This window comes from Chinchilla lanigera, unplaced genomic scaffold, assembly GCF_000276665.1.
Source record: "Chinchilla lanigera isolate Chin_1 unplaced genomic scaffold, ChiLan1.0 scaffold00122, whole genome shotgun sequence".
Lineage (NCBI taxonomy): Eukaryota > Metazoa > Chordata > Mammalia > Rodentia > Chinchillidae > Chinchilla > Chinchilla lanigera.
Genome location: NW_004955523.1, coordinates 2,641,962 through 2,659,464, shown reverse-complemented (window position 1 = coordinate 2,659,464; position 17,503 = coordinate 2,641,962). Strand labels below are relative to the sequence as shown.

The following is a 17,503-nucleotide window of genomic DNA, read 5'->3' as shown; positions in this document are numbered from 1 at the left end:
GAGGGGAGATATCTAGATTACGATAAAGATCTGCTGTTAGGAAGGATTTCAGATAAGGCATTCCAATCTCAACTCCTACATTACCCTGAGGTCCAACTCTTAGGAAAAGATGCCCCAAAGCCATCAAAATGTGTCTGGCATTTTAAAACAAGGAGATAATCGCCAAAGTTTTTATTTTTGGTCTCTCTTAAAAATCCAGAAGACCTGAGAATCCTGGGCCCACACCTCCGCAGGCAGCATCTCTAGAGCCGAGAGGCAGCTGCCCCATCCGGAACACCAGCGCGCGTGGGCTCAGCCATTCTCTACCGCCCCTGCTGTCGCCCCATGACCTCAAGTTGAGGACCAAGAGCTGTTCCCATCTCCCTGCCACTGCTGTCTTCCTCCACCTGGCTGCTTCACTTACTGAAGATGCCTGCTCTGCAGACATCTGAATTTCAGTCCCAGAACTAACTCTTAATAGTAACTATTTTTCCAAGTGGAGGAAGAAAATGATTTCCTTTTCTCTTTCTCATGCTCAGGTTGATAGGTATGCTTTTCTCCTTCCTCTTGGTCATAACCATCTACAAATATAAAGCATTCTTAGCCAGCAGCTCACCACCAAACATTTGAAAAAGGCATCCCCTGCCCCCAGGGCCGCTGAAAATACCTGATTACCCTGGGCTTCCTCTACCTTTGCTCGTGTGTACTGGTACTTCAGCTCTTGCCCCTATAAGCAGCCTCACGCAGCATCTACCAAGCAAGCCTTAGTCACGAGGGAAGGCACATGAAGGGAGACAATGCTGACCCTCCAGAATCAATGTGTCCTTTTCTAGGTGAAAATTAGAGGGCCGGTTTCAGGTGCAATTCCTTCCCACCAAAAAAAAAAAAAAAAAGGACAGGTGAACTCTGACTTGGGTCTGATGTTTCAGATTTTGAGTCCTTATAGGAACTAGGAAGAGTACGACAAATGTGTAATATTTCCTTTTTATCCCAAGTTGTTTACGACAAATGAACAGATAGACAAAATGCTACAAATACGTACAATGAAATATTTAGCCGTTAAAAGGCTCCATGCTACAACATAAATTAACCTTGAAGGTATTATGCTAAGTGGAAGAAGTCAGTGACAGAAGGGCAAATACTATGTGAGTCTACTCATCTGAGGTACCTAGAGCTGTCAGATTCACAGGGACACAAAGTAAAGTGGTCGCCAGGGACCGGGGGGAGAAAAGAATGGGGAGTAAGTGTTTCGAGGGTGCAGAGTTTTGGTTGGAGAAGATGAAAGCATTCTAGAGATGGGTGGGGTGCTGGCTGTACAACGGTGTAAAAGTGCTTCTGCCACAGAACTGCGTGCTTGAGGGTGATTAAAGTGGTACACTTCATCTTACACATATTTCACCACAATAAAAAGAGGGAGAAACTTTCGGAGGGTAATATGTTGAGGGGAGGGGAGAAACTTCCTTCTTACTACAAGGAAAACTCACAGAGCCTGTGGTGGAAGGCACACATGACATTCAACCTAAAAGATGAGTCCATTCGCAGCAGCACTGCCGCGTCGCATTCAGTCTCCCCCGGCCCCTAATGGGGGCCGGCAATGCTCAGCGGGCAAGACGGGCCTGCCATGCGGACCTGTTCCATCTGACCCAGAGGTCCTGTCAGACAACAGAGCCCATCTCCACACACAAGGCAAGCCCACTGAGAGGGCCTCCGCTGACAGCTGCGGGAGGCCGCTCCGACGGCACCTTTCAGACAACGGAACATTCACCTCCCATCGCTTCCAGGCACACACTAAGTCTCTCATTTCTGTGCAACACTTCTATTCTTGGCACGGGCATGTCAGCATCTTTGAACAGGCGTGTTAAGTCTACACACCTAGCCAGGATTTCAATAAAGCCGTGTTGGCCATGGAGAGGCTGGTGATGGTGGGTGGGTGATAGCAATTCTGGGCTCCAGGGGTGGGTGCTGGCACCACCCCTGGACATTGTTCGTTCATGCCAAGCCAGTGGCAACTGCAGGCCTAGACTGTGCTTCTAAATAAAACAGTGGAGCTCAACAAATTTGGGGCATGCAAGTGGGCAGCATCCTTCCAGGAGCGCCTTTCACACAATGGTGTGAAAGTTGAACTCCTGCAGGATGAGGTTAGTTGATCAAGCAAATTTTATAATATATATGTGTGGGTATGTGTGCATACACACACCCATACATATATATACATATATTAGAAATAGGCTTTTATTTAACAGAAACATACACAAACTTCATGTGTAACCCTACATTATGTAAAGCTTTAGAAACATACACAAACTTCATATGTAACCCTACATTATGTAAAGCTTTATCACAGTTATATACATGTTTTACCTTGTGGAAGTTGGTTGGAGAGCAGATTATTATTGTTATTAATAGCATTTGACAAGGGACATTTTAAATCAGGAAATGTCATAGAAAAGGGCTACAAAATGGTACACAGATACTCCTGGAGATCTACCCCACAGAGACTGGCCTTGACCGGGAGACCTGAAAGGAACAGCAGGAAGTCTGTGCCCACCCAACTTCTCCTTTTGGAGGTAAAGGAGAGCTCCGGGCTAAGGAGCACTGTAGTGGAACTGGGAGTGCAGGAACGGCAGGAGTCCCCAGCGTGACAGGCAGGTGTGCTCTGACTCTGCTGACGCGTGAAGGAAAGCCTAGAGCACAGACCCGGAAAAGACCATCCGGGTGGGCAGACTGGGGCAGAACCCGTGGCGCAGTCAGTCAGTGATGCTCCTTAGCTATTCTACAGACAATGCCGAGTCCACTCCACCAACCAGAATACTCACTTCCATCAGCGCCATTACGGCCATGTTAGAATACCCGCCTTCCTCCTTTACCCCCTCAGGCAACTGAATTTGAGGTTCCCATCATTCTAGGGGATCTTCCTAGCCCTGGGCAGCAGCTCTAGAATCTCAGGCCCCTGAAGCAAGCTCAGCAGAAGGCACCCTTTGCCAGCTGCTTCTTGGAGCTGTTAGCTAACTGAATTAATAGCATCTTGGCAGATGCTTATTTTTCGCTGTTCTTCTTCGCTATATTTTTATGAAACTAGGCTGTGTTTGAATCTGTTGAATGTGCAGAGATATAGCTAATCATCAGGTGGAAGTTCCTTGTGGGAAAGGTTCCGCTCAATCGGGCTTGCCTGGGGGGCGGGGCTCAGAGAGGAGGCACTGCTAATTTATTTCAGTCAAATCTTAACACATAATCATGTAACATCACCGACATTTTCAATAGACTTTTGAAGAAGGAAAAAAAAACTGATCACTCCTCACTTACCACATCCAACTCGCAGAAATAAAAATACCTAAAGCACATACATGAATGGCTTTTTTAAAAAGCCTGAGAGAGCAGAGTTGATCTTTATTTTCTTATTAAAAACTTGGGGTATTTTTCCTTAGAGTTAATATGCAGTCTTTATTTTACAGTAAGTACTCTTTTGATTTCATGTCTTCACAAAATTGCTTTTAACTTTCGAAGTGGAAAGTACTTTAAACAAAAATATTGTGCAACATCACACTTTCCTCTTTTAAATATTGAAATAAATAAAACAGTTAACTTTTTTGTCTGTTTGTGTGTTATTTCTATTGTAGAGCAAATTCCAGTCTGACCTGGGTACTTTCTCACAGACACTTAAAGAAAATGTAATGAAGAATTTTAAAAAGGAAAAAAAACATCTTCATATTGCACAAACTGAGGTCATTCCCGAGACTTCGCTGAGCTGAATGGAGCTGAGTTGTGCTGGAGGATTTCCCACAATCCAGGCTCTGGCGTTGGCTGAAACACACGCATGGGAAGGGGCCGGGCAAGGGAAGAGGAGGAGGAGAAGGAAGAGGAGGAGGTGCCGATCATCTTGACTTCTTTTCACCTTCTTCAGATATGGCTTGCTTGAAGGACGCACAGTTCCCGGGCCATAGAGTTGACTGCAGAGGGAAAGGCAACGAAAGATAAAACAAAAAACAACAGCATGGGACAACTACCTAAGAAAGAAAGATTAAAATGAAGTGGGTAGCAAAAATGAAATGAGTTTAAAAAAAGAAAGAAAACCACCAACTAATGACCAAGCTAATGAAGCTCTGGTTATGGGGCAATGAAAACCAAGCTCAGATCTCTGGTGCCTTGGACATCAGCAGAAAGAAAGCAGCCAGGGACAAGGCAGGTCAGTTGCTGAATGGCCCAAGAGGTAGAGACCACAGCTGGATTTCCAACTCCTCGGTGGTGTGGCAGGCAAAGCTGGGTGTTCCCAAAGAAAAGCATTATTCCCCACTATTTAGAAGCCACACAAATTGAATCTTTTCAAAGTTACAACATCCCAGAACAGAACATTATGATGTCATCTGTCTACCTGTCACCTAAGTAGGAAAGAGTACTTCTATGGTATAGGACGAGCTGCAGCCACAGAAAATCCCAATAGCTGTCTCATTTGGCCTGAGGCGGACAAGGACACTGTTTCATATACGCACGCCCTCACCTCCAACCCTGCCCCAAGCAAGCCCAAGGAGTCAGCACTACTCGCAAACAAGACCCAAGTCAAGAGATCTGTTCCAGTCCTCCTCTAGCCCTGTGATTCCAAGAGTCAGCCTTGAAACCTGGGGGCATTCCAAACCAGGTGCGTCCTTAGCTTGGATGGGTACCAACCAGCCACAGAGTTTGCTTCCAGCTGAAATGGAATCCCCTAAGTCATGTTGGTCTGTGGCGTGGAGCTGTCTGTACAAGAGTAGACAACAAAAGCAACTGCACGCACGTTTCACCCCAGAAGCAGTTCCCGAGGGCAGAGACGGCGGCCTTCACAGAGCAGAGATCACCCTGAGCTCGGCCGCCACCGAGGGAGGGAAGAAGGGCAAGGGGGCCTAAATGGAGAACGGCCAAGGCACCAGGGATAAATCTCAAAACCAAACAAGCAGCTCAGTCTCATCCAAGTCGAAACTCTCCTGCTGCTGCATCTCTGCTTCCAGGGCCAAAGCATCAATCCCGAGCCAGGTGTGGAGACCCGGACTAGACGCACTTCTGAGGCTGAGATGTCATCCACCTACTCACAGGTTCAGACGAAGATGGAGCGGGGCCCGTTTTCACCCCTGCTGAGCTCTGACCCAGACGTGTCCTTCTTCCCTTCCCTCCACCCAGGGCCATCTCAGGCCTCACGTCTCTCATCTGCTCCTCTCGTGTCTCCCTCCCGTCCTTCTCCTCGACGACTGCTGCCTGCCTCCGGTCCCTTCCCTTGAGATGAGCCAGTGTGGCCTGCCTTCCGGCCTCCCACAGAGATGCTGCCGGCACCTCTTGCTGGGCGTCAGGCAGCATCCAGCTCTCTTCCAGAGCCTTTCTGTCCCTCCTCTGAGGCCTCAACCCTCAGGTCAGATGTCACCTGCCCCTGTGTCTGTGATCAGTCTCATAATAATACTATCACAGCCCTTTGATTTCCGAAAACTTCCTCCTTTTGCCCCCCGCTAGCACACGTGTGCACATACACATACACACACACACACACACACACACACTTCTTCTGCCCCAAGCAAGAAAATAGTTCATTAGTTCCTAGCTTTGCACTATTAACATCCACGTTCTCTTACATTTCCTCTGCCACACAACTATCGGCCACTGAAAGTGTCCTGCTCTGTTTGCAGTGTCTCCACGGAAGCCTAGCTCTGCACCCTTCCGCACACCACCAGTGCCCCATGCCACCTTCCCATCCTCGTTCTCTCTCCTTCGCCCCTTACCGCCCTGCTTTCCTGCGTCCTGGCTCTCATTTGCCTGCCCACTCTGAGGTGACCAACGGACGCTGTGTCCAGACACGGCTCCTCCAACTTTCCTAATAGTGTATAAGCGCAGTTATGGGTTAGTATAACAATAGCCGTTCTTGCCTAGGTTAAATAGCAATGGTCAGTCCAGAGCTCCTTTCTGATCTGATGTCGCCCTCCAAGAAAATATCCCTCATGACCCAAAGGAATGGCATACTAACCCATCACTGCACTTACACACTATTTGGGAGAATCTAATCCTCCCAACTAGACTGCAGATAAACCCATTGGCCCTGTGCTTCATAGCACACTAGCCTCCACAGGGCTGAGGAGTTATGTGCATCCTGCTATTCCTTCAATCCCTTGTCACCAAAGGCACTAAAGTATGTCTGAATGAAAATATCACCCACAGTCTATAAACACAGTAGCCTGAAACCTCAGCTCAAAGACCACAATCTGGGTCACTACTAGTAGGCTAATTTGATCGTGTTCCTTCTGATAAAATGCACTGAGAAGGATACAACACCATTTCTGTGCTATTCTTACTGCAGATGCACATCCTTTCAATCATTAGAAAATGCACAAACCTGAAGTGCATGGCTTTCCATGAAACGTTTAAGCTGATAAACGGTTAGGTCGTATAAGTACCTATTCTAGGTTAAAGGGCTCCAGCAGAACATGGCGACTACAACATGTGACCCTAGATGGATCCTGGATCATCAAAAGGACATTAAAGGCTGGATGTGGTGGCACATGCCTACAATCCTGCCACTCAGAAGGCTGAGGCAGGAGGATCACGATGAGTTAGAAGTCAGCCTGGGCTATATCATGAGGTCAAGGCTAGCCTGAACTGCATAGTGAGACCCTGTCTCAATAAAAGGGGCGGGGGATGTTAGTGAGATAACTGGCAGAATTTGAAATCTGAATTAGTTCTGTAGATTGTAGTATTGTCTTGGCGTTGATTTCCTGATTGTGACATTTGGAGGGATAACTGTGGTTATTTGGAGAGTCCGGGCGAAGCATTTATGGAAATTCTTTGTATTATTTTTGTAAGTAGGTTGTATGTGTGAAATTATTTCAAAATTTAAAAAAAATTACAGTCTTAGTTCTTGTTGAGGGCCAGTGTTTAGATACTCTGAAAACCTACTTCCATGCTTGTTTTTTGTTTGTTTTAGCTAATAATTCAGTTCTGACAGGGATCTTCCCTCATCCTTAGGATTTACATCCTTGATTTGTAAATCAATCAAGCGAATGGCTTTTCCTATGCTGTTATTTTGAGTAAATGGTCAGAAATCACTTTCAGTACGCACACCAGTGTCCTATAATTCATTGTTTAGTGTTCAAAGCACTTGGGCTGGGCACGTGAGCAAGGCAGTCCAAAATGTTCCCTCCTGGCCACCTCTCCAGTCATCCCACCACCAAAACGCTGATCATTCAGGAAGGTCAACCTGAGTTCTTTCAAAAAGTTTGTGAGGATCTAAAACATTGATCTTTCTCAGTAGGGTTCCAGTGTGGAATATGTTGGTCTTGTTGTTTTGGTTTTGGTTTTGTCTTACAGGATCCATATAGCCCAATAAAGTCTTAAGTAAAGGCCCTCAAAGCCCCTTGCTAACTTTATTCAAAACATCTTGAAAATATGATCTGTGGGGATATCAGTATGGACTGAGGAAAGAGTACTAGAAGACCCAGACCCACTTACTGACCCCAGAGCTTCAGACCAATCATCATCCTGATTGAGCCTCAGTTTTCTCACCAGTAAAGTGGAACTAATTCATGCCACTCCGCAGAGTTCTTTTAAGAACCATCATGAGTTACTACTGGCTAAACGTTGTGATAAGGAAACAAAGGTCCATATGCTAAGAGTAGAGAAACTGAGGCAGAGCTTCCTCGCAACAAAATCGCACAGATAGTCAAGTCCAGAACTTAGGACTTCTACTTTACTTGTACTCTACGCTTCTGCTCACCAGATCCAAAATATCTCATTCAGAAAACACACGACATAAGCAACTCCAATTCCAAAGGCTAAACAAAATCCTCTCTGGGAAAATCCCTAACGCATGAGTCTGCTCCGACTTTAAGCACATGTTCAACATGATATTCATCAGATGTAACAGGCATATTGAGATAAAATTAATTAATTTTCTTCCACCATGAAGTGAGAGCCTCCAAACAGCCTTTAGTTCTCTCCCCGAGTAATGATCTCGTGTTCCCTCAAGTGCAGTAGAAAGGCAGCATCAGGCTGCAGCCCATTAGGTGCAGAGAGATGCAAAAGAAGCAGGAAGACTTAAACGGAGACTATTGATGTGAACACTGTATTTTTTATTAAATCCTCCTCTCTAAAATACAAGCGGCAAATTGGATTACTGGTTTTAAAGTACCTTAAAAAAATTAAATGCATATTTCTCATTCCCAGTGTTGTAGTGATTATAGTATCTAATCTCTACCTAGTCTCACTGACATAAATAAAGAATTAGATTATTTGGGGTAGGAAAACACATCAGACAGACAGCAACAACTGTCACCTTTATTTACACACCAGTTACCCCCTGGGGGATTTGAATGCTGCTACATATTTAGAAAGTTCTATGTCTTTGCTTCCCCTATCTTAGGGCTTGGCCTCACAAAATTAGGAGATATATCTGAAACATTCAGTGGGGGGCGGTGGGCAAAGGAAACTGGTCAGATCATTTTCACCTTGACGATTTTCATTTCCTTTTATTTTAAAACTTGAGTAGTGATACTTATCGAACAAAAGCAACCACAAAAAGATGGGTGTGTCCATAGCTCACAGAGCTCCTGTGATTCTTGAGGTCACAAAAAAAGGTGTTTCAGTGGAATCTGGTTGCACACACCTGTAATCACGGCACCCTGAGGGGCTGAGGCAGGAAGGAGGATGACCAGTTCAAGCCCAGCTCGGGCAATTTACCAAGACCCTGTCTCAAAATAAAAAATAAAATAGGGCTGAGATACAGCTCAATCCCCAGTATGGAGTGTAGTGGGGGTGGAGAGCAAAGAGAGGAGAGAGAGAGAGAGAGAGAGAGAGAGACAGAGAGAGAGAAATCTCCTTGCCCTTAACAGGCATCAAGAGGGAATTCTAGAAATGAGGTTTAGAAGATCTATAATATTCTGCACAAAACCTTGGTCAGGACTCTCTTTTATAGGACCTAATTGCTTACTTTTCAGTTGCCAAAGTTGCTCTTAAGAAGGCTAACTTTTGAAACTGGAGTCATTAAAAATGTCCTTCTTTTCAGTCAGAACTGAGCCAAGCACGCATGTGTGCACATAGATATAGTCTTTAGCTAAGGACTAGCCAAGGAACGTGATGGGGAATGGTACAGCACATAGGTTCTAGAATCTGGTCACTGGGGATCAAAGTCTGACTTCTTAGTATCTGTGGGAACTTCCGTTTACTAAGATTTGGCTTCTTTGTTTGTAAGCCGGGGATAATATAGGCTATTTATCTCATAGGATAGTCACAGAGATTAAATGAAGCATTCCAAGAAAAGCACCCAGAACATCACTCAACACATAAGTGTTGAACATTGTCATTTAGAGCAAAGGGGCTAAAAACATGACATCAACCATCACGTTGGTTGTAAATCCAGGATAGCCATCTTCCTCCTTCTACACATTCTCAGAGTTTTCTCCATCTGCCTTAAGACACTCTGCCTCCAAAGCAATGTTCATTCTACACCTTCAAACTAAATGCACTTAACTTCTCCAAGGTGACTTTTCTGAAATGAAAAGTGAAAGGTGTGAACTTCCATGATCATTTCAAGTCTCCTCAAGTTCCTTTTTTCCTCTTTAATGAATAAAAATTTTGAGTCTGTTAAAATATACTATTACCAAATGAGACGAGAAGCTTGGGCCAAGGACATAGCTCAGTGGCACAGTGTCTGCCTGGCGTGCGCACTGTCCTGAGTTTGATTCCCAGTATTAAAAACAAAGCAGACAAGAAGCTCACGTGACGCTAAATGAGATTTTTATGCTCATGTTGGCTGAACCAACTAAGAAAGAAGGGGACGTGTACTACCCCTAGCAAGAAAAATTGAAAATCAAATTATACGAGGGAAATAAATTAAACAACCCATGCGGTATTCAGATAAATATTTTCCGGGGCGATTTGTCTTATTAAACATGTCTAAATTGTTTGTTCCCCTTTAGAACCTCAAGTTGGACTTTGAAACCAAGAGGTGTTTTTATATAATTTTTTTAATCATAAGGATTTTCTAAGCTCTCAAGTTCTAAGCCAAGTTATCATTGCTAATTCCAGGATCATGAACAACTAAACAGATTTCAAATGGTAGTATAGATTGGACATACTGTGATTACCATAGAAGCTAACATTTCGTCAATGGAAATCATAAGGCTAGGAATCCAATGTACCTGAATCAAAAGAACAAAGTACAGATGTGGAAAGTGATAGCAAAAGCGCGCTGGACCCCCTTAGCAGAAACCTTCTAGAACCAACTATGTCGGTTTATTCACACCTGTGAGCATGCAGGAGTACTACAACATTGGAGGTTTATACCATATTCACAGGAGCAGGACCACATACAGGTTAGGCAGAACATCCCCAAAGTGGGTGGGGTTGTTACTTTCATTCTCCGAACACTGAGAATGCACACCCAGGTGATCATATACCACATGATACAGGAGTAAAGTAGGAGCCCTTTCTGCCAGGCTACCAGGGAAGCATGAAGGATCTGTCTGTGGGTTTATTTTTGTAGTGAGTTTAATTCAGCGGTATCGGCAAAGACTCGATTGTCAAAGTAGATCTTCTCTGACACACAAAAAGCAGCATGGAAGCCTGGAAGCCACCTGGATCTCCTAATCCAGGTCAGCTGGCACGGCTTGTATCTCCAGGCTGGGTTCTCATGGAGGCCAGAGACCCTGGCCACACTTGGTGCGAGTTCAAAATCTTCCGAACAGCCAAGATGAGTGTTGTGCCTAACCAGGGATCCTTAATTTGGACTCATTCCCTTGGCTGTGAAATTGACGCCTAGAGCAAGGAACACCACCCGGGACATGCAGCACCCTGTGACTGCACCTCCTCATTCCTACCAAGCCCAGCAGCCAGCTCCAACCGCAGCTCCCTGAACTCCACTTCCTCATTTTGCCAAGGGAGGCAGAGTCGGCCAAGCATTTCCCCAGCCAGTTTCTCTTGCGATGAAAGCCACAGCCAGAAGCCCACCATTCTGCCCACAGAGCCTCTCCATCATCCAGGCAAGCCTCAGCCCCACACCGAGCCCAGGGAGGTATGAATCACATGCACACACAGGACACTGTGGGCTCTGGACACAAAACACTCCAGGAAGCCACTCCCACACTAAGAAGGGAGGACCCGGATAAACAAAAGAGCAAGCTGAGATGGGTTGGGGGGACCAAAGGAAAAAGAAAAGAAAGGCATAGAAAAGTAATTAAAAAACCAAACCAAAACAAAACCAAAAAAACTGATGGTTTTGCCCTCTTCACAGACAGGTAAACCAGGACTTACCTTTAGGGCAGAGCCTCGAAGCTTTCTGATGTTGGGGCTGCCAACCAGGTGGACGGTCTACTCCATTGCCAGGGGCCTTGAGCGAGTGTTGCTTTGGTTTCTTTCATGAGTTGCTATTGGAGACACAAAACAAAGTGCCTGGCGGGCACTATAAAAAAAAATGTAGAAGAAATACAGGAGGCTTGATCATCCAACAGGCAGTTAGGTGTTTTTAACCAGGGGCGTGGGGAGGGGAATACACCACGAGCTTTCATTCTTCTTCCCTGAGCGAGGCCTCTGCTCGTTCGGTCACCGACTTCTGCTTATATTCCACTCCTGCCTTTGGAAGTTGTGCTTCGCCAAGTGGAGAGCGAGGAAAAACCAGCAACAAGGAAACAGTAGCTCTGCCCGAGCAGAGGAGGAGCCCAGGAGGCGGCCGCTGGCCAGGGCCCGCGCTGGAGGGAGGCCAGACAAGGGGCAGGCGCGTTTCTCGGGGACGGCTGACATTTTCTCGCAAGCAGAGAGGAAGACGGAAAGGTCAGGGAGGAGAAATGGGAAAGGGGTCTGCCGCAGGAGGCCACAGCTCCACCGGGCACAGAAAATGCAATCATCTCCCATTGAGGAACTTCTCCCCCCAGTGGCTTGCGTTTAAACAGGATATTACTGCGATTTCTTTGATTTCCCTTCTCCTGCTCTCTCTCTCAAAAAAGTCTGATTCTAATAATAGCTAGCATACATAAATAATAACTTTTAATGTTATTGGCCCTTTGTTTCCAAAACCAGTGTTCTGCTTCTCTTCGTTTTGCCAATAAATAGGAAAACTGAGGAAATCAACTCTGCTCATGTCAAAAAGACCCCCGCCCCCCAAAAAGAAAAAATCCACCTAATTTCCTATTTCTAGGGAAAATAAATAGCACATAGCCATGCCACGTCTCTGGAGCACTCGCACTCTCTTTTGTTTAGCTTTGTTTCAGTAGTTGGTGCTTCCGTTGTACACACCCAGAATAGAGGGATGGCAGTGGAAAGGGACGTGTGGACGGCGGGAGGAAAAGGCAAGGATAGGGAAAACTTAAGAACTTAAGTCGTCTTTCATTAAAAATATATATATATATATCTCAGAACCAGAACAATGACCAGAGTCAGAGGGGTGGCTGATTGCCCAGACAGTCTGTTCCACGGGCTTAGCAGCGGCCCTTTTTATCTGCTGTGGGCGAGCCCCGGCCACCGCGGCGTCCTCGACAGGAGCGAGGCTCTTCCAAATCGTCCTCGTCAAAGCCGTGGAAAGTTGAGGTGTCACTTTCTGACGTGGAACCGAATAAGTCCTCCGTGGTGCGTGCTGCGGCCGCTGCCTCCTTCTCCTTCCTGCCTTCTCCTCCCAAATGAGCTGACATGTATGATGAATATATCAGCACATGGGTTAAGCAACAGACAGCATCATTAATATTCTCATTACGTTATTACAATGTTATTCTTAATAGCAAGATACCGAGCCATTGTCACACCAAAACGGGTTAACCAGGTACATCACCTACGGATGGGATTTGGGACAAAGCACGCCTTCCCCTCCCCCGGAAAGGCAGCATTTCTACCATAACACACATGTCCACAGCTTCTGACAGCCAGAGGAGCGACAGGATCTCTCCTCTTCCTCAGCACACAGACGCATGCGCGCTCGCTCAACCCTGCCCCAGACAATGACTGTCTCGGTGGTTTTAAGCCTGGCTGGCATTTCTTTGGTGTTTTCAGCGGATGCTGCTCTGAACAGTGTTTGTCCATCACTTTGACAGTTAGCTTTACAAAGGTATTGCTATCAGATAACCCATTCAAGGTGGTTAAGTCCGTCTTATTTTTATGTTTCCTTGCTTCTCATCCCATTCTTTCAGGACCCTTTCAATTCTATCCTTACACCATGAAGTTCATTTGCACTGAAAGCAAAAAGAAGTTGCAAAGGCTGGTATTGGTAAGTCGTCGAAGAGTTTCACATTGCCTTTAACCGGTGGAGGAACTGCGACCTGCACCCACACACAAGTGTGCGCACGCACACACACCACACACACACTCCGGCCGCTAAACACGCCCAGGTCTTAGATACTCCAGAAGGGTCAGATCGTCTAATCTAACTCAAAACATTAAGAAGGTGAGAAATAAGAGCCACAGGCCTAATAAAACACAGGGTCTTACAGTCAGTAAAACTCAGTTTTAAACTCGTAAATAGTTTAATGGGCTCCAAGCTGCCTCCCCAGACAGTAATGATGCGCCTCTTTTAGGGCCAGTTGCAAGCATCCCACTTTATCCCCGGAAACGGAAGCAGTGGAGCAGGTGGGCAGGAAAAAGCAGCTTCTCCAAGCTCCACGCTCTTCTCTGGAAAGACCCCAGGGAGGCCCCGGGGAAGTACTCGCCCACTTGCCTTAACAGGTACAGGCTAATGCCACCTGTGTGTTCCCAAAGGATCAACTATTTCAGGAACATCAGAGTCACACCTCGACTAAGTGATACACCAAAATTAATCCTCGGCAACTGCAAAGAAAATGTCTACCCTCGTTAAAAAAAAAAAAAATGGCCCCCTGAGTCACATAGCAGACAGAACATAGAAAAGGAAAGCCGAGTGAAGGTTGTAGAAAGATAGGCTGAGTGTAGAATAAAACCACCACCCCACTTCTGATGCCCATGGATCAGATGCAAGTGCCCCACCTTTCACAAGATAGAAAAGGGGGAAATTATAGTAGTTTGCAATGAGAATGTGAATGTGCTGTCTCCGATCCCATCTGAACCTACAACAGCCCATAATGTCCTATTTCGAGCAGCACTCCACCAAGTGACCTTCTTCAGGGAGTAGAGATTTTGTCTGATTGCTTGCCCTTGGAAAACACTGAGTTAAATTTCATTTGTTTTATTTTCTTTTTGAGAATCTAAAAACCAGAGTTCACAATCACCAGGCCCCTATCTTCTAAGCTAGCACCAACAGAGTGAAAAGTTCGATGTTAGGTATCACGTTTGTACTGTATATGAGTCGACAGAATTGCCCAAAGGGCCACCCTGGCAGGATCCCTGAGAAGTAAGTGTTGAGGGTTGTGTGCAGTGGAAACCAAGTCCTTTTTCTGTTACCAGCTTCCCATTCAAGGCAGTCTCGAGCCCTAGAAAATCCTGACTTCAAAATGTAAAAGAGGTAAAGGGAAGATTTTTCAAATAGAACCAGGAAGAACTGAGTTGCTGCCGTAAACCAAGGTATGTTCATCTCAGTCCTTGTCTTGGGGCTGGGAATGGAAATGAGATTAGGTCAAAAGGTGGTGAGGAGTAACGACTCCTCATGCTGGAACCAACCAAACTGCTTCACCAAGTCAGTAACTGATGAGACTAATGGTGCGTATCAAATCCTCTCTCCCCTTCTACTTTGGTCTAATTATAACACAGAACAATACGAAAAATAGGTAGCACTAACCAACCACGCGTGGTCAGCCAAAAACTAATGGATTGGTTAGAACTGAAAACTGAAATAATAGGAAAGACCTGAACTTATTTTAAGAATGAAAGGAGTCTCTTTTTGATATTTTAGTTTCTGGGATATATATATATATACCAAGTGAACTCCAGATTGGCCCCAGGAATGCAGGGATGCCTACCCTTTTGCCTCCTTGATTTATAAGAGTCTCTTTTTTCTCTTCCACAAGAAAATGACATGAGTGGTCAGTGAAGGTGGTACATTTATGCAGCTACCCAGGAGCCCAGGGATCCCTGATTTCCACAATTCACAATGCGGCTGCTTTCTCAATGTTCATATATTCACGCTCTCCTGGATTGCCCCCAGGTACTCCCACAGAACAGACATATCTTTTCATAACATGTGCACCATCCGTTATGAGGAAGCACGCTGCACGAAAGCATGCATCTCCAGGTTTCTCCACTCTACTTTGCTACTGCCTACAACAATCCACACAAAGTAATGCCCACCTCAAAGGCTAGACACAAGCTACAACTTCCTTGACTCTTACCCTGGAAGGCAGGGCATGACTTTTGGTTCTCAAGACCTAAAGAGGAAAACTCTCAGAACGACCTAGAAGATCCTCTCCACTCGAAATCATCACCACCATCATTTACTTCTCCGCTCTACTCTTCCGCCCCTCCCCGACAAGATGGCAGAGGGGTACAAGCAGAAGAGTTCCTGGGCTATGCGCACATGATGCAGGAAGGGGACACACTCACCAGAGCGTCCACAGTCTGCACAGGACACCAGCTCTTCAGGCCGCCCACTCTTCTTGTTCATGTTAGAGCCCCCCAAGCAGAAGTCACAGTAGTTATTGGGAATGACCGTCCCATCTGGTCCTTTCTGGGCTGTGGAAACATTAAAACAAATTCCAATTTTAGGCTGAGATGTGTTCCTACTGCCCCCTCTTCTCCTCCCACAGTGTGGCAGAATCCACTCCAGACACAACATGAAGTTTAGGACATAAGGGTTTGTTACAACCAAGTTGTGATATTAGGCAGAGTGTTCTTTTGGTTCCTTCTTGGTTCAATGGTATTAATGCCTTCAAGTCTTCCAGAGTTTAATTTCTGTAATATTTCCCAGCGATTTTTATAGAAACCGCCTTGCTCCTCTGATCACATCTCTAGATAAACAGTCCATCCAGAAGTACCGCTAGTCAAGTGAACTTCTATCAACCTTGAACAAGCAGTCCTCAAGCCAAGACCCCAAACATCAGATGGAAACCATAAAGAGCAATGGCTGGAGGAGGAGCAACAGTCAGTGCCTGGATCTTGCTTTAGAAAAAAAAAATGTTCTCGTGTAGGAAATAGTCCTCCTCCTGTCCCTGAAAAGGAAAATAAAGAAGTATGACAAGTAGCTGGTTATTTCCTGAAAGCACACTGGCGAAGTTCTTTGGGAATCTGATGGACACCTCGGAAGGCACACAAGTATCTGTTCTTATTCAGCCTCCTCTCCCTGAAGACTCATCATTCAGAAGAAGCACTGGGATAAGTTAATGTGCACAGCCCAAGTGCCTAGAATTAGAACTATACACAAGTTTCCCAGGCGCTTACTCAGTCTCATGCCAGAGATGGGCCAAATGGAGAACATTTGAAGGGTTAAACGATTAGTATTGGAATATTAACTCTATAACTAGCCCCTGCTGAGAGTCCTTAAACAAAGACAAAGAAAACTTTTGGATCATGACCTCAAAAACAAAGCTTTGGAAGAATAGCACATGTCTTTGGGAACTTCGAGGGGCTGGCTGAAAAGCCTCAGACAGTTTCTTTGCATGGGAGAAATGCTTCCATTTTGCTCTGTTTCTTTCCTCCTATCATGGGCATTCATCCCATTTGCACTTCCTGTTTGCGAATAAAAGGAAAAAATAACCTCTCCATTTGTGGGATCAGCCTTAACCGCTATCTCCCTCCTCCTTGGCATCCCCAACACCTGCTGCTACCTTTCATTATTCACTGGCTAATACTAATCAGGGTCCCGAAGGGTACAAATCTGTAAAAGAAAGCAGACATGTGAGTAGAAATACCATCCACACAGTAAGTGATAAACAGATTCACCCACTTTAATATGATTCCCTCTGGCCTTTGCTTCCTCCATGCCTCTGCTTTGCCTCCAGGAATAGAAAACTTACCTGGGGAAGGCGGAAGACAAAAGCTAGTGGAATCATATTAGGGAGGGTTAATCCATTTATCAGTTGCTATTTGGATTGTTTAATCAGTTTCTAAGTCATTGATTTCCATCTTCAGGGAGGCAAACAATTCTCTGCAAAGAAAGGGTCGGCTGTTTGGGGGAGGCAGAGGAGCTGGCCCACCCCCTGAGGTCTGTAGAGTATGGGCTTTTCTTCCTCTGCCGCGAGAGCTCAAAGACATCTGCACGGCATACAGAATAGGTTTACAAATAATCTCACAAAACCAGTGCATCTGACGAAAACATTACTCTGCCTGTAAAATGTGTTTTGCCCCAATCCAGAAGTACCAGCATCCCTCTCTTCCTTCTCCTTCAATTGCCATCTTCGCCTTTCTAAGAACATTCCTGAGAAAATCCAGTCATGTCTAGGAAGCAGGAACACACAGGCTTTCCTCACCAAAATGTAAGTGGAAAACTATCGAGTCGTGAGCGTAAATCAGAGGTGGAATGTATAAAATTGGGGGCTAGAGGTAAACCAAAGCTAAGTTTCATGACGGACAGGAACTAGATCTCAAACGTTCAGATGCCCGTCACAACTGATAATGCTTCCTGCATGAAACCAATTAAAGGACCCCACGTATATCACTCCAACAACTCTCAGGGGGCCCAGGTTCCTCCTCTGTC

The 17,503-nt window shown here is 45.6% G+C and overlaps 1 protein-coding gene across 5 annotated transcripts in view; it reads right to left on the bottom strand.

The window, feature by feature from the left end:
• Positions 1–17,503, bottom strand: part of Dpf3 (D4, zinc and double PHD fingers, family 3) — a 295,896-nt gene that overhangs the window by 59,466 nt on the left and 218,927 nt on the right. For 3 of the 5 annotated variants that reach the window (XM_013507168.1, XM_013507166.1, XM_005409438.2), the window contains one exon: positions 15,415–15,543. In XM_013507168.1, the coding sequence (XP_013362622.1) occupies positions 15,415–15,543 (129 nt within the window). Of the gene's footprint in view, positions 1–3,332; positions 3,927–11,235; positions 12,599–15,414; positions 15,544–17,503 lie in introns of those variants that run through there. The other 2 variants (XR_264640.2, XR_001231939.1) reach the window with 2 other exon arrangements.